Raw genomic sequence first — 27,548 nt, forward strand, 5'->3', positions numbered from 1 at the left:
AGAATGTTCAAGACAAAGAAACTTAATCAGGCATCTAAAAGATTTAACCATATGACAAAGTCCAGTGTAATTTTAAAAATGTTTTGCAGTCAGCTAGCTTCAGTTTGAGGAACAGATAAGGGTAAGGGTGGTGGGGCAGGGGCAGAGGTGCTTAAAGCCACCTGAGATTTTTCTGTGTCTAGCAGAACCCAAACTCCTTACAGCATTTTAACCCCTGAGGACGGGGTTGCTATTATTTTTCCAGATGAGGAAGCTGCCAGTTCAGACATGTTTAGAAGATACCACAGGATCACAAAGCAACCCTTCACCAGGCAACCTCTGAACTGCCTTCAGTCACTATAAATCAGTTTGCATTTTCTAGAATTTAATATAAAGGAGTTGTATACTATGCACTCTTTCTTGTCTTCTTTCAGTCAACATAATCATTTTGAGACTCATCCATGTTATTGTATATCTTAATAGGCCGCTCCATTTTTGTTGCTGAGTGTAATGAGTTACATGAATATACAACAATTTGTTTACTATTCACCTGTTGATGGACATTTGAGTTGTTTCCAGGTTTTGGCTACTACAAATAAAGCTGCTGTGAACATCCATGTACAAGTCTTTGTATGGATGTATGCATTTAGGATAAATACTGAGGAGTGGAATGGCTGGGTTATAATCATAGGAGTATATGCTTAATTTGTAAAAAAAAAAAAAAAAAAAAAAAAAAACCCAACACGCCAAACTGTTTGCTGAAGTGATTAGACTGTTTTACAATCCCTCCAGCAATGGACTAAAATTATAATAATAGAATAGTTTCATGTCTTCACCAAACACTTCTGTCTTAATTTTAGAAATTCTATTTTTTTTTAAAGATTTATTTATTTATTTGTACAAGCACTGGGTACAGTCAGAAGCGCGGGAGGGTGAGAGAATTCACCAGAGACAGAGCGGGGAGCAGAACAGGCAGAAGGACCAAAGTACACTGCTGAGGGGAGCAGCAGGGGTCAGGAGAGGTCTGTCATGCCATTTAGGACCCTCGCCTGGTGGCCAGGGATCAAACCAGTGCTGCAGAGGCTGCGGGCAGCTTCGTAGCCCAGCGCTCAACCGCTGGGCCACCAGGGAGGCCCTCATTTTAGAAATTCTAATAGGTGCATGTAATTTTATGATTTTAAGTTTTAAGTCTGTCATTGATGTTGAGTTGATTTGGGCACATAGATATCTTTCAAAGTGTGTGTGTGTGTCTCTGTCTCTTTGGGTGTGTGTGTGTGTGTGTCTGTCCATCCAATTACTCCAGCATCATTTGTTGAAGGGATTATCCTTTTTCCAGTAAATTCCCTTTCTTTTTTTTATAATTTTATTATTTTTTAAAAGATTTATTTATTTATACAAGCACTGGTTACAGTCAGAAGCACAGAAGGGTGAGAGAATTCACCAGAGCCAGAGCCGGGAGCAGCTGGGGATCGAACCGGCGCTCCAGAGGCTGCGGGCAGCTTTGCAACCCAGCGCTCAACCGCTGCGCCACTGGGGAGGCCCTAAATTCCCTTTCTTTAGTAGATGTATGCCTAATTAGGTTATTATTATTTTTTTTTTTTAGTTCACTGACACCCTTTGTGTCTTTTATTATGGAATTTGTCCATTTTATCTAACTTATCAAATTTATTGGCTTAAAGACTTCATGATAGGCTCCCCGGTGGTGCAGTGGTTGAGCTCTGGTTGCGAAGCTGCCCGCGGCCTCTGCAGCACCTGTTTGATCCCCGGCTGTTCCCTGGCCACCATAGGAGGGTCCCACACGGCGTGCAGACCTCTCCTGCCGCCCGCTGCTCCCCTCAGCAGTGTACTTCGGTCCTTCTGCCTGCTCTGCTCCCTGCTCTGGCTCTGGTGAATTCTCTCACCCTCCCGCGCTTCTGACTGTACCCAGTGCTTGTATAAATAAATAAATAAATCTTAAGAAAAAAATCAATTGAACATAGAAACATGGTTTTATTTCTGGATTCTCAATTCTATTTCATTGATTGATATGTATGTGTATCCTTATGCCAGTACTACACACTGGTTACTTTATAGTAAGATTTTTGTTGCTGCTTCATTTTCTTGTTTAAGACTTTCCTTTTTTTTTTTTAATTTTTAAAAAAGATTTATTTATTTATGCATACAAGAACTGGGGTACAGGCCAGAGGTGTGGGGGCGGTGAGAGGATTCACCAGAGACAGAGTGGGGAGCAGAACAGGCAGACTGAAATACACTGCTGAGGGGAGCAGTGGATGAGTCAGGAGAGGTCTGCTGTGCCATGTGGGTCACCTCCCTGGCAGGGGATCGAACTCATGGTGCAGTAGCTGTGGATAGCTTCATAGTGCTGCATCTTAACCCCTTGCACCGCTAGGGAGGCCCCAAGACTTTTAAGAGCAAAATTGAAAGGAAGATATAGAGATTTCCCATACACCCCTTGCCTTCCAGTTATATCACTCACAAGAATGTTACACTTTTTTCTTTTAACCAAAAATGAACCTGCATTGACACATCATAATTACCCGGTATCCATAGTTTACCTTACAGATCACTCTTCTATGGATTGGGACAAATATATAATCATCTATCTATCATATATACAGAACATTTTCACAGCCCTGAAACAACTTTGTGCTCTGCAGAGGAAGTCACAATCTCTGTAGTTTTGTCTTTTTGAGAATGTCTCATAGAGTTAGAAACATAGAGTATATATAGCTTTTTCAGGTTTGCTTCTTTCACTTAGTAATAAGCATTTAAGGTGCAGTAAGTCTTGAAGTCAAGAAGGGTGGATTCCTCCAACTTTGTTCTTCTTTTTTCTAGATTGTTTTGGTAAATCTGGGTTCCTAGCAATTCTATGTGAATTTTAACATTACCTTGTCAACCCCACAAAGCTGTGATTCTGATTGGAACTGTGTTGTCATCTGTAGGTCAAATGGGGAATTCTTCCACCCTAATATTCTTTCTCCTGACCCATGGAAATGAGATATTTTTCCATTTATCTAGACTTCTTTCAACAGTGTTTTCTGAATTAAATCTATTCTTAAGTATTTTATTATTTTTGCTGCTATTATAAATGGAATTTGAAATTTTTTTCAGATTATTGGCCTGTATATAGAAATACATCATAAACTAATGCTACTTCAACAAAAAGAAAAAATACAGTTTATTTGTGTATATGGATATTTGAGCCTGCAACTTGTCTATTGCTAAGTTTGTTTATTCGTTCTCATAGTATTTTTGTGGATTCCTTAGGACTTTCTATATATAAGATCATGTCATCTTCAAAAGGTTTTACTTTTTCCTTTCCAATCTTGATGCCTTTATAACTTTTTACCTAATAGCCCTAAACAGAACCTCAACTACAATGTTTAATAGAAGTATCGAGAGGAGACATCCTTATCTTATTTCTGATCTTAGGGGGAGGCATCAAGTCTTTCACTATTAAGTATGAGGTTAGCTGTGGACTTTTTCTCTTGTCCTTTGTCAGAGTGGGTAAATTCCCGTCTATTCATTATTACAAAAATTATTATTATGAATGGGTTTATGAATTATGAATGATTTTATCAAATGCCTTTTTGCATCTAGTGAGATAATCGTCTGTTGTGTTTTTTTCTCCCATTCTATTAATAAAGTATAAGCGGTCTTCCTGGGTCTCAGGCTCTTGCCACTGTGTTTATTCGCTCGCTCTCATCCGTGAAGTCAAAGCCAGCTACCTTTCTCCTTTCTACGACCTGTAGCCTTGTCGTTGGGATTCTGCCACCATGTTTGAGGCACGCCTAATCCAGGGATCAATCCTGAAGAAGGTGCTTGAAGCACTTAAGGATTTCATCAATGAGGCTTGCTGGGATATCAGCTCCACCGGCATGAATCTGCAGAGCATGGATGCGACCCATGTCTCCTTGGTACAGCTCACCCTGCGCCCAGAGGGCTTTGACACTTACCGCTGTGATCGCAACCTAGCCATAGGTGTGGACATCACCAACATGTCCAAAATACTAAGGTGTGCAGGCAATGAAGACATCATTACACTAAGGACTGAAAATAATGCAGATACCTTGGCGCTAGTATTTGAAGCTCCAAATCAAGAGAAAGTTTCAGATTACGAAATGAAGTTAATGGATTTAGATGTTGAGCAATTTGGAATTCCAGCACAAAAACATAGCTGTGTAGTAAAAATGCCTTCTGTTGAATTCGCACGTATATGCCGAGATCTCAGTCACATTGGAGATACTATTGTGATTGCCTGTGTAAACGATGAAGTGAAGTTTTCTGTAAGTGGAGAGCTTGGAAATGGAAATATTAAGTTGTCACAAACAAGAGGTAAAAAAGAGGTTGAATCTGTTACCATAGAGGTTAATGAGCCGGTCCAGCTAACTTTTGCATTGAGATATCTGATCTTCTTTACACAAGCTACTCCACTCTCTCCTACAGTAACACTCGGTATGTCTGCAGATGTACCCCTTGCTGTAGAATATAAAATTGCTGATATGGGCCATATAAAGTACTATCTGGCTCCCAAGATCAAGGATGAAGAAGGACCTTAGGTATTCTTAAAATCCAAGAAAATAAAGCTAAGGTGTTTGAGAACTGCTTCTGAGATGCCAACATTTACATAAATCTTCACTGTCATCAAATTTGTACCCCTGAGTACAAATGTAGGTAATAGGTTTTGTAAATGACCTATTTTTCCTGTTCTCTACAATTTGATTTAAGGTACTAAAAATACTTCCGTTTCACCTAGCAATACTTATTATGATCTGTATAACAAAAGGATGTTGTCTCTAAATTGTTTTCAATTGAAACAAGTTACTTAAATTGGAAAAAAAGGTATTGATTTTTGGATGCTAAACCAATTTTCCATTCCTGGATAAATCCTACATAGTCATGGTATGTAATACTTTTCATGTATTGATGGATATGTTTTGCTAGTATTTTGTTGAGGATTTTTTTTGTGTGTTTATATCCATAAGAGATACTAATCTGTAGTTTTCTTACATTTTTATCTACTTTTGTTATCAGAGTAATTCTGACCTGATAGAATGAGTTAAGAAGTATTCCTTTTTCTATTTTCTTGAAAAGTTTGTGAAGAATTGGTATTAATTCTTTAACTGTTTGGTAGAATTCATCAATAAAACATCTGAGCCTGTGGGTCATTTTAAAATTAATAGTTAAATTTCTTGTTTGTAGGTCTATCTAGATTGTCTGTTTCTTCTTGATTAATATGATAATTTCTTTCTAGGAATTTCATCTAAGTTGCAATTTATTGGTGTATATTTGTTGATAGTAGTCCTTTAGAATCCATTTTATTTCTGTAAGTTCAGTTAGTCATGTACCCTCTTTCGTTTCTGGTTCTAGTAATTTGTGTCTTATCCCTTTTGTTCTTTACTATTCCAACTAAAGATTTGCCAATTTTGCTGATCATCTCAAATAACCAGCTTTTAATTTACTGATTTTCTCTATTTTTCTGCTCTCTGTTTCATTAATTTATACACTAATCGTCATTATTTCCTTAGCTCTGATTGCTTTAGGTTTAGTTTGCTCTCCTTTTCCAGTGCTTTAAGGTGGAAAATTAGATTGTTGATTTGAGCTCTTCGTTACAATATATAGGCATTTTCAGCTATAAATGTCCCTCTAAACATCCCTCTAGCTGCATCCCATAGTTTTGGTTTATTATGTTTCCATTTTTATGTATTTTGAAATATTTTCTAACTTCCTTTGTGATTTCTTCTTAATTAAAATATTTTCTAACTTCCCTTGTGATTTCTTGTTAGGATCATTTAGTTATTTTTAAGTTGTGGCTTAATTTCCAAATATTCTGTGAATTTTCCAGGCTTTTTTGTCATTACTACCTAATTTCATCTCATATGACTTCACTTTCATTTTTTTAAAGATTTTTTCCTGGGTAAAATATTTTAAGTCAATATATATTTTTCTTTTTGTATTTAAAGATGTAGCTCCACTGACCTCCGTATTTTTAAAACATGTATTTTCTCTGGCTGCTTTTAAGTCTTTTTTTTAATCACTTTTTAAAAGCAATATATAAAATAAAAGTAATAAAAGCAATATATGATATATGTTGGTATTATTGTTTTGGGTTTTGTTTGGGGCCTTCATACTTTACTAATTATATTTTATTAATGGTACATGACAAGGTATCATTCCTCCTAGCTCAGTGGGGATCTGGAATGAAAACTCTATCAAGAATGCAAGATTCTCTGTGTGTTGAGAGATTGAGTTGGGACAGGGACTCCCCAGTGGCCAAGGACCTTTGTTTCTCCCCCTTTGGTACTCTCTTTTTTTTTTTAAAGATTTATTTATTTATGCATACAAGAACTAGGGTATAGGCCAGAGGTTTGGGGGAAGAAAGGATTCACCAGAGACAGAGTGGGGAGCAGAACAGGTGGATCTACTGAAATACGCTGCTGAGGGGAGCAGCAGCGGGCGAGACAGGAGAGGTCTGCTGTGCCAGATGGCTCAGCTCCCCTCCCTTGCGGGGAGGGGGGGTGGATAGAACTCATGCTGCAGTGGCTGCAGACAGCCTCATAGTGCTGCATTTTAACCCCTTGCGCCACGAGGGAGGCCCCCGCTTTGGTACTTTCAGTGGGGCTGGTTGTCCAGCGGGCTCTTCTTTGGAGACCATGTGGATCACAAGGTCCATTATCCTATTGTTATAGTCAAATTCATTGTCATGTCAGTAAAATAAGCTTGACAAAGTGATTGTTGAGGGCAATACCAACCCTAGTATCAAAGGTAGGAAATAGTGGGTGTCACTGTTAAAGTCACAGGAGGCAATCTGCTTCTCAGCATATCCCACTATGCCCTTTAGGGGGCTCTCTGATGCCTGCTTACCACTTTCTTGATGTTATCATATTTGGCAGCTTTCTCCAAACATCAAGTCAGATCCATAACTGATATATTGGGGGTAGGGATACAGAAGGCCTTGCCATTGAGCTTCTCATTCAGTTTAGGGATGACCTAAACTCGTGACTTTGGCAGTCCCAGTCGAAGCAAGGATGATGTTCTGAGCAGTTCCTTGGCCATCACTCTACAATTTCCCAGAGCGACTGTCTTCTGGGTAGTAGCAATGTTGTGGATTATGGTCACAAGTCATTCCATGATGCCAAAGTTGTCATGGATGATCATGGCCAGGGGTTCCAAGCAGTTGGTGGTACAGGGGTACCGTTGACAATCTTGAGGAGGTTGTCATATATCTCATGATTCACATCCATCACAAACATGAAGGCATCAGCAAAAGAGATAGAGATGATAACCCTTTTGGCCCCACCCTTCAAGCAAGCCCTGGTTTACACAGGGTAGTGAGGATACTAATGGACTTAACAACATATTCAGCATCAATATCACTCTATTTGATTTGGCAACATCTTTTCCCCGGAAAATGGAGACCATTTTATTTTAAGATTTATTTAGTTTTTTTTATTTATGCATAGAACTGGGGTGTAGGCCAGAGGCGGGGAGTGGGGGATAGGTGTGAGGGGATTCACCAGAGACAGAGTGGGGAGCAGAAAAGGCAGACCTACTGAAATGCACTGCTGAGGGGAGCAGTGGGCGAGACAGGAGAGGTCTGCTGTGCCATGTGGGTTGGCTCCCTGGCCTGGGATGGAACTCATGCCACAGTGGCTGGTGATAGCTTGATTATGCTGAGACTTAACCCCTGTACCACCAGGGAGGCATTAAATCAAAATTTTTAAAAATTTTCTTACGGGCCTCCTTGGTGGTACAAGGGGTTAAGACGCAACCTATGAAGCTGTCTGCAGCCACTGAAGCACGAGTTCCATCCCTGGCCAGGCAGCTACCCACATGGCACAGCAGACCTCTCCTGGCTCGCCCGCTGCTTCCCTCAGCAGTATATTTCAGTCATTCTGCCTGTTTTGTTCCCCACTCTGTCTCTGGTGAATCCTCTCACCCCCCACTCCACTGGCCTGTACCCCAGCTCTTGTATGCATAAATAAATAAATCTTTTAAAAAAAATTTTCTTACATTGTTAAATTTTGGAAAATAAGATGGAGGCCATTGATGACAAGCTGCCCATTCTCGGTCTTGACTGTGCCTTTGAATGTGCCATGGGTGGAATCACATTGGAATATGTAGATGATGTAGCTGAGGTAAATGAATGGGTCTTAATGGTGACAATATCCACTCTGCCAGAATTAAAAGCAGCCCTGGTGACCAGACCACACTTTTACCATTGTTTTCTCAGTGATGCAACCAGCACAAGAAGATATGGCTGGTGGTTGGATGGGAGGAGCAGAGAGTTTGGGTATACCTTCTTTTCTCTTCTTAATTTTTTTTTTAAAAAATATTTATTTATTTATTTATTTATACAAGCACTGGGTACAGTCAGAAGTGCGGGAGGGTGAGAGGATTCACCAGAGCCAGAGCGGGGAGCAGAGCAGGCAGAAGGACCGAAGTACACTGCTGAGGGGAGCAGCGGGCAGCAGGAGAGGTCTGCGCGCCATGTGGGACCCTCGCCCGGTGGCCATGAATCAAACCTACGCTGCAGAGGCTGCAGGCAGCTTCGCAACACAGCGTTCATACGCTGTGCCACCAGGGAGGTCCTCTATTCTCTTCTTAAAAAAAGATATTTGTTTATGCATACAAGAACTGGGGCTCTGTACAGGGGCTAAGAGGATTCACCAGAGACAGAGTGGGGAGCAGAATGGAGGATCTACTGAAATATATTGCTGAGGGGAGCAGCAGGCAGACAGGAGATAACCCATGTGGGTTAGCTCCCTGGCCAGGGGGAGTGTGCTGCAGTGGCTGGCAATAGCTTGATAGCGGTGTCTTTAACCCCTGCGCCACCAGAAGGCCCTGTTTTGGTATTATAAATATTCCTGAACTTTGTTCTGGGGTGCAAAAATTCCTTGGAAATAATTTGGTCCTTTTGGATCTTGCTTTTGTAGGTGAGCCCAGAGCAGTCCTCTGTTTTTACCCAGTTCTGAGTCAAAAACTCTTGAAAGTGCTCCACTTGATTCATTAATTGTGAGCTTTCTACTTTAGTTTGTGGGGCCAGCACTATTCCCAGCCCTGTGAAAATTCCAAGAGCTCGATAATCCTTTTTGGGCTGTTCTTATCCTGGTCTTTTTCACATACAGGCACTAAGCTGCACTGCTGAAGGATGCCTTCTGTAGGACTCTGTTCTCTCTGTTGATTGCTCTCTCTTGTTGCTTTTCTGCCCTGTGCCCCCTGACTCGCACCTTCCTTTTTTCAGTGAGACACGACCACAGACTCCATCTGCCTTCCACTCACTGCATTCCAGTCTGGAAACTCTTCATGCTGTCAGCTGGAGCAGGCGTAGGACTCACCTCATTTATTTCCTGCTCTCAGAAGTGTTTTTCACTGTCTGGCAACCAATGTTTTGAGAGCATTTGCTTCATATATTTAGTTGGGCATTTTAGTTGCAAATGTAAATTCAGTCCCTGTTACTCCATCTTGACTGGAAACATCCTTATGATCCTTCGCTAATTGGTTCAGCTGCATTTACTGGGGGAAAGCCTGATGTGTGCCCACCTCACATGGGCCTTGCAGCTCTCTAAGCACTCCAGATTTTCCATGAGCCTCCCTGGTGGCACAAGTGGTTAAGTCTCAGCACTATGAAGCAATCAGCAGCCACTGCAGCAGGAGTTTGATCCCAGGCCAGGAAACTAACCCACATGGCACAGCAGACCTCTCCTGTCTCCCTTGCTTCTCCCCTCAGCAGTATATTTCAGTAGATTCACCTGTTCTGCTCCCCACTCTGTCTCTGGTGAATCCTCTCAATCCCCCGCCCCCCAGGCCTACACCCCAGCTCTCATATGCATAAATAAATAAAATAAATAAATCTTTAAAATCAATCTTTAAAAAAAAAAACACTCCAGATTTTCTACCTCAGGAACTCTGTATGATCCCTTTCCTGTGACTGGAATGTACTTTCTAGCTATCCTTTCCTTAGCACAGAGTTCTCTCCGCCTCATGTAAAGTGAATTGCTCTCTTTTATTTCCCACCACACTTCTGCTTCCCCTGACAACTTTTTTTTTTACTAGAACACAGGCAGGAGTTTCTGTCAGATTCCTGGAACAGCTCAGGGCCAGGCACACTGTAGATTCAATAAATATTTATTATATGAGTGAAGTCTCCACATATTTTGTGCTACCTGGATATAACAGAGTTCAGTCAAATCTGGGGTGCTTGGCTGATAGGAACACTGCTAAAGCTTGCTGCCTGAAGATCCCCAGCTGGGAAGGGATACTGGGCCCCTGGATTGAGCCACACTCTCTCGGCTGCACTCTCCTTACTGATAAGGAAGGTCCCCACTAGCCGCTGGGGAGGCTGACAGGTGGGGCTGATGAGTTCCAGACCCAGGCCGCTTGGCCCGCACAGCCTGAGAGAGCTAGACCCTGGGCAGGAGCCAGAGCTAAGCTTCCATGACGTGGTCGTCCTCCAGGGCCATGCCCCTCCCTAGGCCCTTGTTGGGATTTCAGGTCTTGTCTACCCTTCTCTGCCATCAGGCTCTGGGGAGAGAGGGAACAGTCCCTCTTTCCTTTTACTGATAAGAAAACCGAGACTGGAGGCAGTAGGTAACCTCCCTGCAGCAGCTGGCCCTCAACAACTGACTAAGCAGTGTTTATACCCCAGGGTGTTTATGCCCCAGGGTGGAAATCTCCAAGCATGTAGGTTTTTGGCTTCTCTTCTCTTTGCAATCTCTTCTAATAACTTGTACTTCCTGCCAGCTACTCTGTCCTGGGCCTTTAGAGAAAGTTTTTGAGAATCCTTTTGGTCTGACAGGTGAAAAATCTCCAGCTGAGAGGATTTTTTTGTTTGTTTTTGAGTTGGTAATGAAGTGTGTCTGGGGGTCAAATATAGTCCTGTGTCTAAAACACAGTCCTGGGGAAGGAAGTAGAAGCAGGCAAGACCCCAGTGTCCTGCCTGTGAGCCCCCGGTCATGCATTTGCCACAAGATGGTGAGAGCTGCATGGGATGGGGGAAAGCGAGTGGAGTCCAGTCCTGGGGATGCTCCACATGGCCGAGGTCACCTCTGAGGGGGCCTGCCTCACTGGGCCAGGGATTTGACTTGGAGGATCTGGTCAATTTGGATGAAGGAGAGTGGGGCAGACTGCCTTTGCCAGGCTCCCCAAGTGTGTCCTGCTGTGTCCATGCCAGTCTCAGAGTGAAGGGGTGTTAGTGTTGTTTGGCAGATGAGGAACCTGAACCCAGGGTCTGAGACTGTAAATGGGATGTGCTGAATACCAGGTGATAGATGGATCATTCCGGGGGAGCCTCAAAGTGGGGGGTATAGTTCCCATACCTCAGGAGGTTACCAGGGTAATATGTGGTGTGGGGCAGTTCATTGGAGAGGAAGAGAGTGGAGTTGAGAGACTGTGCAGCTGTGGGGTCAGGGGAGGCGCCTGCAGAGGCCTGGGCTGATAGGCAGTGCAGGATCTCTCAGAGATCAGTGATCCAACCTGTTTTACGAAAAGTAGAAAGGGGCTCTGCAAGGGCACAGGAGAGGTTAATGGTAGAACTCGAAGTGCAAGTTACTCAGAGACCAGCTTCCTCCTGTGATAGATGCGTTTCCCCTATGGATCAAAACTCCCATCTGAGGTTACTAGGAGGATCTAGCCTGGCTTCTTCACTGTGGACAGACCCCAGGCCTCTCCTCCTCTTTTGTGAAATGTTTTCCAGTCTTGAATGAGGCCCTTTGGTCCAGCTCACCGCCTTGGCCCCTTTCTGCTCTAAGTGCCCAGAGGAAGAGGAAGCCAGAGCTTCTTCCTCACTCAGATCCCTGTCCCCCAAGTCCAGTCTGACACTGACCCAGGGTGGGGCAGGCCCTCCCTCTGTGTTCACATGCCTGGGGAGTGAGAGCCTGGTCCCAAGAAGGCAACATGATCTGCAAAGGATCCCTGACCACCCTCTCTGTCTGAACCCTGGAGAGGGCATCTCAGTCACTGTCGGTGAGGGCCACAGGGAAATTAACCTTAATGAGGGGAGGAGCCCCCTACCCCCCAAGGACTGGAAGAAGGGAGAGAAGGAAGCTGGAGAGGGAGACCTAAAGCCTCCAAGGGAAAAAACTTACTGAGCTTCTGGAAGGTGTCCTAGCTTGGGTCCTTTGGAGCTGGGAGCATACTCAAATCAAGGTAAGCTGTTCTGGGGCCCAGGCTGGGTGGGGGAGAACAAGAGGCCAAGCCAGGAACCAAAGAGAAAAGGTAAAAGGGAGGTATGGACCTGGATAAAAGAGGGAAGCATTAGGAAATAAGTCTCTCTCCCTCTCTCTCTCTCTCTCTCTCTCTCTCTCTCTCTCTCTCTCTCTCTCTCTCTCTCTCACACACACACACACACACACACACACACACACACCTCAACTATTTGGGCAGAAGCAGGGGCTGTGCAGGGGACTTAGCATGATGCCTGATCACTGTTCAGTGTTGCATACTGTCCTGGTCAGGAGAGGGGAAAGTGTTATAGGGCAACCCCAATGTGAAATGGGTTGGCCTGAGCGTGGGTCCTCACCCACGTGCTTAGAAAGAACTTAAAGTGAGACCCAACTGCAGGCACACACTAAAAGGTTAATAAAGGGTTTATTTACAAAAAGGGGAAATGAAGAAAGGAATAACCCAGGGAGAAAGAGGGAGAGATAAATTGGTGAATGCGTCCTGTCAGTTCCGCTGAGCCGGGACCCCAAATAGCACACTGAAGGCCAGTGAAAAACCAACACCACCAAGGCCCAAATGTCTGGTTATATGCCAACCTTGGCTGCTTAGCTCCACCCTCAGGTCCCAGCAAGCCTCCCTTCGGTGGAGATGACATTATGGGATTTGTATTCCTTGGTGTCTTGGATCTCTTTGATCTGGGGTGGGGGTGGTGTCCACAAAACTTGAGTCTGTGGAATTTGTTCAGGACATCCTCTCCCCCAAACAAAAGTTTTTAATTTGGCAGTGGCCAGACCTGGATTTCAGAGCCTTCAACTTACTAGCTGTGTGGTCCTGGGTGGATCTCAGTCTCTCTGAATCTGGACTTCTTCTAGAACTAAATAGCTTGTTTCCTCCTTCACACTGGGCAGGCTGTGAGGTCAGATGTCAATCCTACCCCACCCAGACCTCCCCAGTCACCCTGGTTGTGCCACTTCTTTACCTGAGCTTACACCACCCCCACCTTGGGACTGCCATCCCCACTGCCCTCTGGGGTCTATAGAAGATTTCTGGGAGTTCCCCAGCCCTTCTAAAGGAGTTTGAACCAATCCAGGGCCTAAGGAGGGAGGAGACCAAGTGGAGACTGGGGTCTGGGGGAGGGGGCCCTTTTTAAAGCTCACTTCGGGAGGGGAGTGCATACCTGCTTCACCTCATGTCCTTTCTATCCCCCTCACAGGATATTTGGGGCTTTCCTCCCCTTCCCTCCCCTTTCCCTAAGCTCTGGCCCTGCTAGTCTCCACAACAAGGAGTGAATGTTATTTAAAAGGAGATCAGGAGATTTGCCTTAAATAGGCATGAAGTGCTGTGCCACAGGCCAGTGGGGAGGGGTGGGGGAGGAGGCCGCCCTGGGTGGTGCAGTGGAGCTAGAACACCCTCTCCAGGGGGGTGCACAGCCCTTTACAGTTTGCCAAACAGTCTCAGGATCCACCCTGATGTGGTCAAGCAGGCCCTACCCCCCACCTCAATGCTGTGGATGAGGAACTGAGACCCAGCTACAAGCACCATGCTGTGAACAGATGCTTGGATCTTTCCGCCACAGTCCCTGGAGAGGGGAGCAGGGCTAAGGGAGGCAAGGAGCCCGGATGCTAGGGGGCTCCCCTGAACACTTGCCCTTTCTATCAGTTCCCAGGTCTTTGGCTCCTGCCCCAGGATTGCCCCTGTTTGCCCTCTCAGGGCCAGCTTGTAACTGGATGCTCTCCTCACTCAGCACCTTCCCAGGGAGCTGAGGCTCTATTTACTGAACCCAACTCCTACTGAGGAAGGAAAGGGAGGGGGCACCTGTGGAAGGGGGTGGGCATCTGCCTACTGAAGGTGAGGCTGAAGGAGGCAGCAGGATCCTAGAGGGTAAGAGAGGGGGAGTGGGAGGAAGGCCAGCTGCCTCCGCACTCCCAGTAGGACCTGTCTGGCACCTGGGGCTCTCTTCCCCATTCAGGGTCTCCCTCCAAGCCCCTCCTAGCCATTGATGTCTCAGCAGGTGATGCTCTTGAAATCTTAAAGAAATGGAGCCCTGGGTGTGGAGTGTAGAGACAAAGCTAAAGGAAAGAAGGCATCCATGCTTGCGAAGGCCCTGAATACCAAGGTGAGGCCTCAGACACTGGGATGACCATCCTGGCTCTGTCATTTACAGTCATGTGACCCGGAGTTGGCTACCTTCTGTGAGCCTGTCCCCTCCTCTGTAAACTAGGTCTAAAGTTCCCCTATCTGCTGTCAAAGACGGAGGTTGAAGGAAGTAGGGGGCAAATGTGGAAAATGCATGCACTAACCAGGGCTGAGGCCTCGTGATTGTTGTAGGAGGAGCAAGGACCAGACATGCTGTCCTCCGTCCTGTCCTCCTTCCCCTTAGTGGGTAGGCACAGCTCGGACCCTCCTAGAAGGAAGACTGTGAAAGAGCCATTCATTTTCTCTGTTTGCCAGTGAATTCCTTTGTTATTCTCCAGAAGACTCAGATGTCTAAGTGCGGGGAGGGGAAGTAGAGGCTGTGCTGGGCGACCCCCTCAGGTTATAGTAAAAAAGGCCACTGGATGCCAACCTGGAGGATTTACCAGGGCCTGGCCCTACTCAGTGCTTTACCTGTCCTTACCAATTTATCATTTCATGATTACCACTAGGGCTGAGGATTTAGGCAGCATTTCCAAGGTCACGGAAGCAGTAGCTGGCTTCAGGGCCCTCTTCTGACTTTGTAAAAAGCCCAGGACCCTGAGGCTTGCAGTGTGGCCTTGGCCAAGTCTCCTCACCTCTCAAAAGTTTCCTTTTCTCTCCCCAAAAGGTAGGGACAACGTCCCTTTGTCCGCTCAGGGTTATTGTGAAAAACAAACAGAAGGGTTAATGAGCACAAACCATGAGTCATTCAGTAGATGCCCAATGCAAGCTTCTCAACAAAGGAACCACCCCTTCCCTGTATTTCTCAGCATCGAGTTCTTGAGATTCCATGTGCCTCACAGGGGCGCAGACAGTAGACAAAGGACCAGGGAAGGGCCCGATCGTCCACTTGGCGCCATCTAGTGGTCCACAGTGTGTGGCGCTTGGGGAGTGGGAGGCCTCTGAGATTCTGTGGGCCGACCTCAACTGAGGTGGGAGGGGAGAGGGTGAGGTAGTTAAAATATGCCAGCATCTCAGGAAGGGTGAGGGCATGCCTAGTAGCTAAGCCCTCCCCTGGCCACCCAACCTAGGGCAGGGTGAAGGTGGCGCTCCTCCAGTCCTACCATCTCAGCTCCTCAAAGTCCCATCTCACTCTGATAGCTCCAGGAAGACCAAGGGGGGCATAGGGTTCTAGTTCCAGTTCTGTCACTGCCTAGCTCCCCAGGTCTCAGGGACCTCCTTTGCAAAATCAGAGTCAACATCCCTACCTCTTAGAACCTGGCACTGTTCTTTCATTTCTCAAATATTTTATGGAGAGTCTCCTCTCTGAAGTCTTCAGCCTGTGAACCAGGGGACACAAAAACTTCTAAACTGGATCTCCTGCTGCCAAGGGGTCCACCACGTTCTAGGGGTGGCAGACTTATCAATTGTAATTACACCCAGAGGACGATCACATCTGGTGCTGAGGAGGAAGCATGGAGGCAGGGAGACAAATGGGAGCCAGCCGGAAGTGGGACTCTCCCCCCACTGAGCTCCCCACCTCAGGCCCCTCAGCTAAGGTCTGCCTCCCCCAACACACACTTTCTCCTGCTTTAAAGTAAAGTGGACCACTGTGCTCTGTTTTTTACACTTTCATCCTACACAGTTCTTTTTCTTTTTTCTTTTTAAGATTTATTTTATTTCTTTCTATTCATATAAGAGCTGGGTAAAGGCCAAAGGGGCGGGGTGTGTGTGTGTGTGTGTGTGTATGTGTGTGTGAGAGGATTCACCAGAGACAGAGTGGGGAGCAGAACAGGCGGATCCACTGAAATACACTGCTGAGGGGAGCAGCGCGCAAGACAATAGAGCTTTGCTGCACCATGTGGGTGAGTTCCCTGGCCTGGCTGCGGATAACTTCTTAGTGCTGAGACCTAACCCCTTGCGCCACAACGGAAGCCACAGTTCCTTTTTCTTAAATGCCATCCTTAACTTGTTCACCTGACACACTCATTTCTCATCTTTCTGGAGGATGGAGGAGAGGAGAGGAAATCCCTGTCACTGGACTGGGCACTGGGGTGCAAGAGGCAGGGTCTCAATCCTGTTCTGGGGAACATTCTGGTGCAGGACACAGGCTCACAGTCAAAGACAACACAGTGTAGGTGCTCAGAAGCAGGACTGGACCTTTTTGCCTAGGAAGGGGCGAAAGGATAGAGCTAAGTGCTGAGAAACAGTCACCAAGGGTTAATCTGGTCATTTCAGGCTAGAAAAAAGCAACGAAGCCAAGGAGATAAGAGGGGGACGACATTCCCACCCTGAAGCTCCTCTTTAATTATTTATTTTGATTATTGAACACTTGTCACAGTTTGAGATGATGTTATTTGTTGCTTGTTCATAGTCCGGATCCCTCAGCTCACTCTAAGCTCCCCAAAGCAGAACCATGTCACTCTGGTTTCCAGTGGGATTTCCAGAGTCAGCCCAGAACTTGGTATAAATATTAACCTTGGTTAATATTTGTTGAATAAACGAATGAATGAATGAAAGAATGAATGAATGAATGAGCATACACACACATGAATGGTGGGGGGAAGTCTCCTTTATCTCAGTATGACAGGATGGTTGTTGGGCATATTTTTTTTCTTTGTTCTGACGATTCTTACTTAGACTTACACCCCTGTCCCTATGTTCCAAATGGGGTTATTAGGCTTCTTTGGCTCAAATCCAGAAATTACCTGAGAGGACACAGTTTTCTTGGCTTTTGCTTCCTGGGTCCAATCCCTTGAGGGAATTGTGCTGGGGAGAAGGAGAGAATCGAGAGAGGGTTCTAGAGACTAGAGAAGGGCAAGTGATCTGAGAGCACCACAGGGAGGTGACAGCTTTCCCCAGGGTACAGTGAAATTCTGGCTCCTCCATTCCAGCTGGGGTCCAGGCAGAGTTGCTGAGGTGTCAAAAGTCACCACAAGGCTGAAAATGAGAAACTTGCTCCTATAAAGCTCCCTGCCGGTATGACCCTGGGGTTGGGGAGCCCCTAATTCTTTGTAAGATAGGGTTCCCCTACACTCCTCTCCCTAGCAATACAGGTTTGAAGTTAGATTAAAATAGACATCAAGAAAATTAAGAACTGGGGCCTCCCTGGTAGCACAAGGGGTTAAGCACAGCACTATGAAGCTATCTTTAGCCTCTGCAGCACGAGTTTGATACCCGGCTGGCCAGAGAGCTACCCACATGGTGCAGCAGACCTCTCCTGGCTCACCCACTGTTCTCCTCAGCAGTTTATTTCAGTCAGTCAGTCTGCCTGTTCTGTTCCCCACTCTGTCTCTGGTGAATCCTCTCACCTCTCACATCTCTGGCCTGTACCCCAGCTCTTGTGTGCATAAATAAATAAATCTTTAAACAAAAAAAGAAAATTAAGAACTGGGAGGTTTCTTGTGCATACCACTCATGGTTAATCCACTCTCATGACCTGGCCTGAGGGCCAGGGATGCCTAGAGCTCCCCCTCATATAGCCTTCCCCCAGGGGCCCTCTGGAGAGTGTCTCCACAATGAAAAGGGATGCTAAGGGTAGAACTTTCTGGTACCCAGGCAGTCTCCTGAGGAAGACATCTTTAAGTATATCATGTCTCCATGAGACCAGGGAGAGCAGAGATTAGTTCCTGGGTAAGGGGGAGAACAAGGGGTGGGGATGAAGTGTGTTGAGGGAGGGTCAGAGAGGAGAGTCCCAGGAAGGACACCCAGACATCCTCAACAGCCTGGCTCTGAGGGGGTGATGGGAGACTCATCTCCTGGCAGAAGTCCTGTCTCTCTTGTCCCTTGGTGGCACCTTTAGCCTCTTGCCAGTGACTACCTATTCAGGAAGCCACCTTTAGGATCTGGATGTGATGTGAGGAGGCAGGAGTGCAGAAGTCCCTCCCTTGGTGGCTACTCTTGATGCCCAGGTAGTGGTGGCTGCAGGGGTTGCACCCAGCTCCATTCCTGACAGTGGTTCTAGTCACCCCAGTTCCCACCTGTTTCTGGGCATCAAAGCAGTTCTGTGAGTCAGCCTTCCCTTCCCTTTCTTTCTTCCTTGAGCCTTTTTTTTTCTTAAAGATTTATTTATAAAGAGCCTCCCTGGTGGCTCAAGGAGTTAAGAAGCAACCTATGAAACTCCCCGCTGCCACTGTGGCACCAGTTCAATCCCTGGCCGGGGAGGAACCCACATGGTGTAGCAGACCCCTCCTGACTCACCCACTGCTCCCCTCAGCAGTGTATTTCAGTTGATCTGCCTGTTCTGCTCCCCACTCTGTCTCTGGTGAATCCTCTCACTCTCCACACCTCTGGCCTGTACCCCAGTTCTTGTATGCATAAAGAAATCTTCAAAAAAATATTTATTTATACATACAAGAACTGGGGTGTAGGCCAGAGGTGTGGGGGTGGTGGGTGGGTGAAATTTTTATTTATCAGCCAGAATTGATACCTTTCCCTCATAGGCAAGGAATCGTAACAGTTTTAGCCAGCTTAGGTGGACCCTGAGCATTTTCCAATAAGCGTTTTGATCAATGAAGTTCATTTGTTTGATGATTGCTTCCCATCCGTCAGAGCCCCAGAGAGGCCCAAAGTGATAGTGTTTCCAGCTTGGCTGCCAGCCTTTTTGGGATGTTGTAACAGGTCTGTTCCATCTCCCATGTGAATTCTCTAGTGTGACCTTATGTGACTATTCGGTGACAGTGATTCACCTGTGGTTTCATTGTGAGTCACCAATTTCAGAGAACTCAGCTTTCCAAACAACCAGTGAAACTAACAAACCCTCACCTAAGGGTGCCGTGAGCCCAGCCATCTGTGGTGTAAGCAAACACCTCTGTGCACACGTGCACAGGAGCCTCCCTGGACCAGGTACAGCTGATGCGCCAGGCAGGGGGCCTTCTTAAAGAGAGCAGACTCATAGTTTTCACATAATTCACATGTTTATTTGTCCTAAATAAATACAATCAGAGAATATCCACTGTACACACACACATACAGTATTGTTTCTTCCCTGAAAAGGCAACATCAGATCTGGGCACTGGGTCTGCAGTCCACATTCTCAGGCTGGGATCAGGGAGTATCCTGGCTGCACCCAGGTTCCCCTCTCTGTTGGGGGCCTGTTATTGGCCTGAGCCCCTCAGGACTCCAGTAGCCTGTTTCTAGTCCTGGGGCAGCCATCTTTGCTGCCTCTCCCCTCCACAGCCCAAAGAGCAGCATTCAGGGCATTCATGATCATGTGACTCTGTGACCAGCCCTGGCAGAGAGCTTCTTCCTGTGCCACCAGGCACCACCACAGGCCCATTTCTAATTGGCACAGTAAAGGCTACCCCTGCTCCTGGAAGCAGCTTCCCCAGGGGAAGGGTAGAAACTGAGGCACAGCTGGTAAATGGATGGCAAGCTCTTCCTCAAGCCTCCAGGAGACTTTTCTACCCTAGTGAAAGGAGAAAAGATACTGACTGTCCTCTCCCAGTTGTTCCCCCAAGGTCCAGTCCAGCTGTGGAGGAGGAAGCTGGGAAGACCTCCCTCTGTCTTCTTTCATCTCATAGGTTCGGGTCCATGTTCTCCTGGTCTGAGGCTGCCTCTTCATCATTTGGGAACTCCTGGATCAGTCAGAGAAGCCCAATCAAGGGCCTGTGCTGTCTCCCAGGGATACAACCTGGGGGCATCTCCTTCCTCTTACCCTGCTCCCAACAGAACCAGAGAAGATTCTACCACCCCTTTCCAGGGGGTCCCTCTGTCCCAGATTGCCCACAGCCATGTGGTCTACTTTGGGTAACTCCCTCTTACCAGACTGAGGCCCCTGTCCTGCCGTAGGGCAGCATAGAAGCGTAGCACACGGGGGTCACAGCGAACCACCATGGGGTCAAAGTCCAGCACACGTAGGCCCTGCATGTTCCGGGCCCGGGAAAGAGCCACATAGGCCTGGCCACTGGCAAACACACGGCCCAGTGAGATCTCCACACAATCTAGGGACATGCCCTGGGGGATGGAGGGACAGAGTTGAAGCCAGAACACCCTCAAGTCTTTCATGCCCAAGAGCCTAACCCCACTTTTACCAACCCAGTTATTGTCCCTGAATCTCCTCCCTCAGTCCAGAAAATCTCCAGGCAGAGAAACAGACTGACAGCAGATGTGTAGCCAGGAGACACAGATCCAGGATAAGAGCAGAGAATAGAGGAGAAAGGAAAGAGCTCAGGCTCTAGGTCAGACAGACATGGAAATAAATTCCGGCTCTGCTTCTCACTAGCTGTGTGACTGTCAACAAATGACTTAACCTCTCTGAGTCCTCGTTTCTTCTTCTATAGAAGAGGAATGATTAACACACCTATTCCTCAGACCGTGGGTCGAAGAATTACATTTAACACATTGAGTAGTGACTAACTACTCAATGAGTAGAATGGCAGGACAGGAGAATACAGAGAGGAAGTGTATGTGTCTGGGCAAGGGAGAGAAAAAAGGCAGGGAAATGCATTAAGGAAAGGGTTTATTCTAATTCTGGTCTGGAAATTTCTATTTAGGACACGTTCAACCCCCATAAGCCTTTAAGGCCTCCCCATTCAACGTACCCCAGGCCTGTCCTATCCCTCTCTGCCATGCTCTGCCCCCATCCCATGCACCAGCTGCTCACCTGGCTCTTGTGGATGGATATTGCCCAGGCTAGTTGGAGGGGCAGCTGCTGTCGGCTGAGGAGCTGGCCGCCAGAGGCCTGCACTGTCCACCGGTCAGCACGGATGACTTCGGTGACTCCACAAAGGAACCGTACCTGGGGCAGCCCTGAGGGAGGTGTGGAGAAGTTCAACTTTTCAGCTCTGCTTCAGGGCTCAGAGGTGAGGAGCAAAACCCACCTTGCCATCCTAGCCTTTTCCTCCTCATACTTACCCTGGGACTATTGCAAACAGCAGAACTGTTCACTCACCCTCCCTCCCTCAACCCACCATTTACCTCTCCCCTGCTTCTCGAAACCAACTACTACCCCTCGGGCGCCGTTCACCAGGCCTCGGGACACAGCTAAGTTCTTCACCAGCATCACCTGCAAGGGAAAGAACACTGAGGCCTGGAGAGCAGCAGCTCCTTTCCCCACCTGGCCTCAGCTCCAGGGAGCTCTGTGGTGGTTCTTAGAGGCTGGGGGCTTTCGTGAAGGGGCGCCGAATCCTAATCCTTAGCTTATTCACCAGTGGCAAACTTTTATTTTCCCAGTTTCCTCTCGGGTCAGAGGGAAATGACATGTGCTCAGTTTGCCTCAGAAGAAAATATTAAGGTAGCAGATATCACAGGGCTCTGAAAATCATCAGAGTGTGGGGTATGTGTGTGGGCCACAATCTTGAGGCATAGCCCCCAGGGCCTGCTACCCCCTCTTCCAACCACAATGTGCTGATATTTCTCCTGGGGTGCCCTTTGAAACCTGGGAAAAATCTCCCTTTTGGCCCACCCCCAACTGCATGGAAGAAAGCAGGACTCTCTCATTACAGGGTACACCACAGAGCCGAGGAAACTGAGCTTCAGTGAAAGAAAGACACTGTCCAAAGTAAGACTTCTTGGTGCTACAGGCACAGGAAGAGGAGAGCTGTGGAAAGCTGAAGACAAGAAGGTGGGTAGGCCTGGGCAGAGGGCCAAGGCCCAGGGAGTCCCAAGCTCCCAGGATCTAGGCCCTACTCCCACTCACCTGGGCACCCAGCTTTAGCTGAAGGAGTTGACCAACAGGACACTGGGCATCTAGGGTCTGGGCTTGCTCAGGGTCACTGTCCATAGCTTCAAAGCTGTGTATCTCACCTGGGAAAAGAGAGATGGACAGACAGATTACAAGGCATTAACTTGTGGCTCAAGTTTCTGAAAATACATATTAGACTAGGGCATGGGAGGAGGTAATGGGGACAGCTGAGACCTAGCTGGGACTTTGGAATCAGAGACCTGGATCCAAATTTCACTTTACTGACTGAGTGAACTTGACCCAGTCAAAATCACATCTCTCAAAGTCACAGTTATCTCTGCAAATGTAAGGGCCTTTATGGTCATGGAGGTTGGGACCCAGATAACCATTTGACCCCAGGATGCCTGGAGGCCACTCCTGCCTAATGGTCCCTCCCAGCCCAGGCTCCCTGCTCACCTGGCAGCTCCTGTAGCCGCCTCTCGTTGGTAAGGGCCACATCATCTTGGTGGGTGCAGAGCCTTGTGGCCACAATCCCGTCTCGCCCTACCTTGTGAGCAGCTGTGGCCTGGAGCTGACGGGTCACCTCATCTGAGCACCTGTGGGGTATGGGCTGTCAGCGCAGAGCCTATGTGAACCCCAGGGAAGGTGGGGGAGGGAGGCAGTATGGCCCAAGAAGCAGGCCATGGGTCAGGCCTGGGGATTGGAAAAGGGCACCAGGGCATGCCTTGCTGGCCCCTGGGCTGGCCAACTTGGACTCCAGACTGGGGAATGAACATGGGGCCAGGAGAGGCAGGAGTCAGTGCTTGGCTGTGATCATGGGTGGTCAGCCTTCCTTGTGCTGCCCCCATGTAGGAGCTAATAACCCTCCCACCTACAGTGCACCTGAGGAAGATACAAGTGAGCAGAGGCCAGAAGTTGAAAGGACCTAAACCAGGTACCCTGTAACACTGATACCCTATAATCAGATAAGCCTCGAGTACAATCTTCTATTTTCCTTTACCTCAAGCCTGGGTGTGGCAGCCGCTTGTGTGTGAAGAAGGGAAACAAGTTGGGACCATCTCTCCCTGTGCTGCCACTCAGCCTTCTCCCCTTCCCTACCCAAAGGTCTCAAGACTGGAAGGAACCTGGATTTTAGAGCCAGATCTGCATTCAAATCCCAGCTTGGCCACTCACTAGCCATGACTTTGGGTAAGTCATGTCACCTCTTTGAACCCCAGTTTCTGCATCTGTGAATTAGTATTAATATCTCTGTGTGCTCTCTGTGTGTCCATCTGTCCATCCTTCCTTGACACCTACTCCATACCAGGCCCTGTGCTGGGGCAAAAAGACCCAACCCTGGGGGAGGCTAGATCTCAGGACTCTGCAGATTTCCTATGGGGTCATGGCATTCTTAACCCCAGTCTGTCCTGGACTGCCCCAAAGCCAGCTTGAGGCACTGCTTCTTGTATAGACTGCATGCTCCCACAAGCATTGCTCCCCCTCTGCTGGGTCCCTATGCTCCTGTCTGACCCACACTTGGTTCTGTGGCCCCTTCACTATTCACCAAGGCCCACCTGCCCAGCCTCACAGCCTGCAGCAGAGAGATGAAAGTCTGGTCTGCCTGCCTCCACACCTCTGTCAGCTCCAGGGTCACTGGGACACACCTCCTCCAGCTCTTGGCCTGGTGGGGGCAGGATGGGCGTGTCAGGGAGCACAGCAGACCTCTGGGGGTGGGGTGGGGGTCAGAAGGTGAGTGGTACCTGGAAGCAGAACTGTGGGGGCTTGGAGCCTTTGGTAACAGGTGGCAGTTGCAAGAAGTCCCCACAGATGATGAGCTGGATCCCTCCGAATGGCTGGTTCTGCTGTCGGACAGCTCTGGAGATGAGCATTGGTGCTTTAGGGACTGCATGGGAGGGTTCCGTGGAAGGCCACCAGAACCTAGCCCTCACCCTACATACTGACCTGGCCACAGCCTCCAGCTTGTCAAACAGGTCTGCCTCCACCATAGAAATCTCATCAATGACAAGCCGCTGGCAGTTTAGCCAGCCCTGCCGCACACCTGGCCGTTGGGCCAGAGCCACACACTGGGCCAATGGAGCCTGGCCGGAGCCAATGCCTGTGAGAGATATTCTTCAGCCTGGGCTGAGGCCCCAGCCCTGTCTCAACCCCATCTTCACCCCCCACCCCCACCACAGGCCTGATTTGGTTCTAGCTCGAGCAGCAGGTGCTTCCACTTGCCTGCAAAGGCATGGAGGGTGGTACCCCCGATGTGGCAGGCTGCCACCCCAGTGCTGGCAGTGGCCACGGTGCCTGTGGGAGGCAGTGAGCCCAGGATACGCTTCAGCAGATAAGACTTCCCTGTTCCTGGATAGAGGACAAAGTTAGGGCCACCTGTCCTTTTATCCCACCCATCACTATCTCCCCAACCCACACTCTGACCCCTACTACCTGCACTCCCAGTGAAGAAAATGCTCTGGCCTTTCAGGACGACTCTCAGCACAGCAGCCTGTTCCTCGGAAAGTTGTGGTTTGGCAGGGGCCAGGCTCAGCCTTTTCACAGGCAGCGGCCATCTTGGGGCTTCCTGGAAGAATAGGACTGTTTCAAGGCCTCCTCCCTTTCTTGGCCTGCAGTGCTAGGCCTGGTAGTGCTTAGTGTCTCTGCCATCTTTGCTCCTTGGAGCCCTTGGTTCACCTGGAGATGCCAGTGACTACTGGGGTTTCTCTGAGGAAGGGAACAAGGCTGAGTTTCCACTGACCCCCGATACCCTGAGCTCCCAGTTTGTGGGTCTGGACCCTCTCTCTGCTTCCCCCTGGGTCCCCAGCTCTTCTGGTCCTCTCACTCAACTTTGCTTCTCATTTCTATTCTGGTCATACCTGTCTCTCTCACCTTGACTAGCAAAAACCCTGCTACCCAAGACCTCTTCTCGCCCCAACTCCATTTTCTCACCAGCTTAATCTTAAAGCCCTTTATCTTTTATTGCTGTCCCTCTTGATCAGACCTGTTGGCTGCTCCAGCCACCAGCGGATTATTTCATTCTCTCCAACCACGTCTCTCCTTCAGGCCCACGCCAGGTCAACTTTTCTTTCTTAATTCTCCTTTCAGACCTCCATCTCTGCTTTCTCTTTTAATGTGGCCCGCGCCCCCCTTTTCTGTTCTCTTTACTCAATATCAGGGATTGTACTACGTGAAACACAAGCATAATCCCATGCCCTGTCTTACTCAAATGTCCAGTGAGCATTTCCTCTGACATAAACAGCCCCCTCACATACCACCACCTCCTCAGTCTCCCATCAAAGTGGCGCAGCCACCCCCCAAGTCGTCCTCCCGTCACTGTCCTCACCGTGCTGGGCTCGGACCCTGCCCGAGGCTCCGTGGCCTGCTTGACCCGCGCGGTGTCTGGTGCCCTGGTGGCTGCCGCGCGCCGCACCTCCTCGGGCTGCACTGGGCTGATGGTGATGAAGTCGCGGGGCCGCGGGCCGAGCAGTTGCATTCGGGCGGAGGCCGGTCCAGGCCCCGGGGCCCCCGCGAGCTTGAGACGCAGCGTGCGGAGAAAACGGCGCAGGCGGTCGGGGGGACAGTCGGAGAGCAGCAGCTGCACCGCGCCGGGTCGGGGAGCATCGCTGGCGGGGAGCCGCAGGGTGCTGCGCCCCTCCGAGGCGAAGCGCGTGAAAAGGCGAGCGGCGCGCAGGGCAAAGCAGCGGGGGCGCCCCGCTGACCCCGGCCCCTGCAGACGCAGCATCAGCTCCCGGCGCTCGTTCCGACCCAGGCTCAGCTCCGCGGTGCGCAGGGACTGGCGCCTTCTCGGCTGCCCGCCGGGGCTCAGCTCCTCCACCGCCACGCGGCACCGCAGCTCCGCATCCTCGCGTTCCGCGGCAGCTGCCTCGGTGCCCGGCAGCATCGCCACCACGTCTCGGGTCTTCCAAGGAACCGAACGAAGGAACCGGGATCACGGGACTACCGGGGCATAATGGGCGGATGAGAGGCCGGGGATTCGGTGAAGGCTACACGGTGTCCCAGAAGCTGTCACCGGTAACACAAGGAGGTCACGGACACGGTAAAAGGGTCTCGGGATCAACCAAAAATTCACTTAGAAATGTACGCTCCTGCACAAGAGTTTGCAGAGCGGCTGATGAGCAGTGGCAAATATACCCAGTACTGGGGAACCTCGGCTGTCAGGCACACCTGCTTCCAAAAGGCCCCGGGAGAGCTCGGGAATTCTCAGCGTCCTGGCCCCGGGAAGCAGGAAAACCTCACGTGAGTGGACAGACAAGGGTACCAGCGGCCTCAGTTGTCCCTGGTTTATACGCAGCCAGGCAGATCTCACTGTCCCCCGTGTGCGGAAGTGGAAAGAGGCTGGAAAAGGCCACAAGGGCTGGGAAGAGTTACAGCTCCTGTGTTTCCCATCTCCAAAGTGGTGGAGATTATTTGAGGCCGGAGTGGAGGTGGGAGGCCCTGCGGCCCGGGGATCTGTACTCCCTGCGCCTGACCCACTCGTCTGCACCCTCCCGGCAGAGACTCCTTGAAGAAGCAGGGTCTCTGCCTCCCCCCTTGGGGCTTGATGGACACTCACTTGCACGAGCACTCGGAAGGGACAGCAAATCGGCCAGCTGGCGAGGCTCTGGCATTAGGAACTTTCAAATTCTAGGGGTAGGGAGTCAGCCTATCAGCGGCTGGATCTTTAAATTCTCCAGCCAATCAGAGGCAGGGGCGTGACAGCGGCACGTCGGCGCTGGGTTCCGACTCCCCCGCGCTTGGGCTGTACCAATCGCTCGCGGGAGGCAGGACTCTTACTGTGGTGGGGGAGTCTACCGCGTCGCGTGGACGAGAGGGTGTGGTGGAAGTAGGGGTGCTGCGTCTGTGTTGTGCGTGGTGTCATGTCACCTCTTGCGGCTCTAAAAATTTATATTCAAAGCCGTCTCTCCAATACACTTGCCCTCTGCACCAGGTCTCACCCAGCGGCTGAATTTGGCTTTGGGCACGAACTTCCTCTGGTCCCTCCCAACTGTTTCCCCTCACTGGCCGGTTACCCACTCCAGGGCAGACCACCTGAAGGTCTGCAGCTTCCGTTGCCCCTGCTCCCCTGCTCTTCCCAGGTATGGCTTCTGTCTTCCAGGTATATCCTCTGCCTTTATGAGAGTCCTTTTATACATGTCTGTCCACTCAGCTCAGGCGCACCCGTAAGGAGCTCTGAGACCTGCTGCATCTGAGGCTCAGAGGGTACAAGGGAAGTGTGAACCCCTGTCTTCTGGGAATTCTTTTTTGCGACAGCTTAATAGCACTGAGACTTTAACCCCAGCGCCACCTCGGAGACCCCGGGATTCTTTTCTCTCTTGTTTCAGTGGATGCTCAGGAAACTTGTTTTTAATTACCTTTCATTTTCTCATTGAAGCTTGGACTTACATACCTGGACGGGATCTTATAAAAGAGGAGAGTCTAACTCCCTCTTTTATTGAATAGCCCTCATTTTTCAGATGAGGAAACCAATACTCCAAGAGGTTTGGATCCAAGTCTAAACTGGCCTAAGTGTCTGCTTGCTTAACTACTACACACACACTGCTCCCAGGTGAGTGATCTAACTTCATGGAGGGAGTTCATGAAGGCCTGGACTTCAGTTCAGCTCCTGACAGCCACTGCAATGCCTGTCCTCACCCTGTCCAGCTTAGATGTTATCCCAAGCAAGTTTCCTTAA

General features: G+C 48.8%; 2 protein-coding genes across 2 annotated transcripts; one reads left to right on the forward strand and one right to left on the reverse strand.

The window, feature by feature from the left end:
- Positions 1 to 3,755: 3,755 nt before the first annotated feature.
- On the forward strand, positions 3,756 to 4,538 carry LOC311175264 (proliferating cell nuclear antigen-like; the record flags this gene model as incomplete). Its single annotated transcript, XM_084240165.1, has 1 exon — positions 3,756 to 4,538. The coding sequence occupies one exon, from the start codon at positions 3,756 to 3,758 to the stop codon at positions 4,536 to 4,538; it is 783 nt and encodes a 260-aa protein (XP_084096291.1).
- Positions 4,539 to 19,772: 15,234 nt separating this feature from the next.
- PIF1 (PIF1 5'-to-3' DNA helicase) lies at positions 19,773 to 25,760 on the reverse strand (the record flags this gene model as incomplete). Its single annotated transcript, XM_084240167.1, has 12 exons — positions 25,200 to 25,760; positions 24,308 to 24,440; positions 24,098 to 24,223; positions 23,822 to 23,975; positions 23,620 to 23,734; positions 23,434 to 23,540; positions 22,337 to 22,476; positions 21,896 to 22,002; positions 21,175 to 21,262; positions 20,861 to 21,006; positions 20,020 to 20,211; positions 19,773 to 19,832 (listed from the first exon to the last, which is right to left on the reverse strand). The coding sequence occupies exons 1-12, from the start codon at positions 25,755 to 25,757 to the stop codon at positions 19,773 to 19,775; spliced, it is 1,926 nt and encodes a 641-aa protein (XP_084096293.1). The 5' UTR covers positions 25,758 to 25,760.
- Positions 25,761 to 27,548: the final 1,788 nt, after the last annotated feature.

This window comes from Talpa europaea, assembly GCF_964194135.1.
Source record: "Talpa europaea genome assembly, chromosome: 8".
NCBI classification, from domain to species: Eukaryota; Metazoa; Chordata; class Mammalia; order Eulipotyphla; family Talpidae; genus Talpa; species Talpa europaea.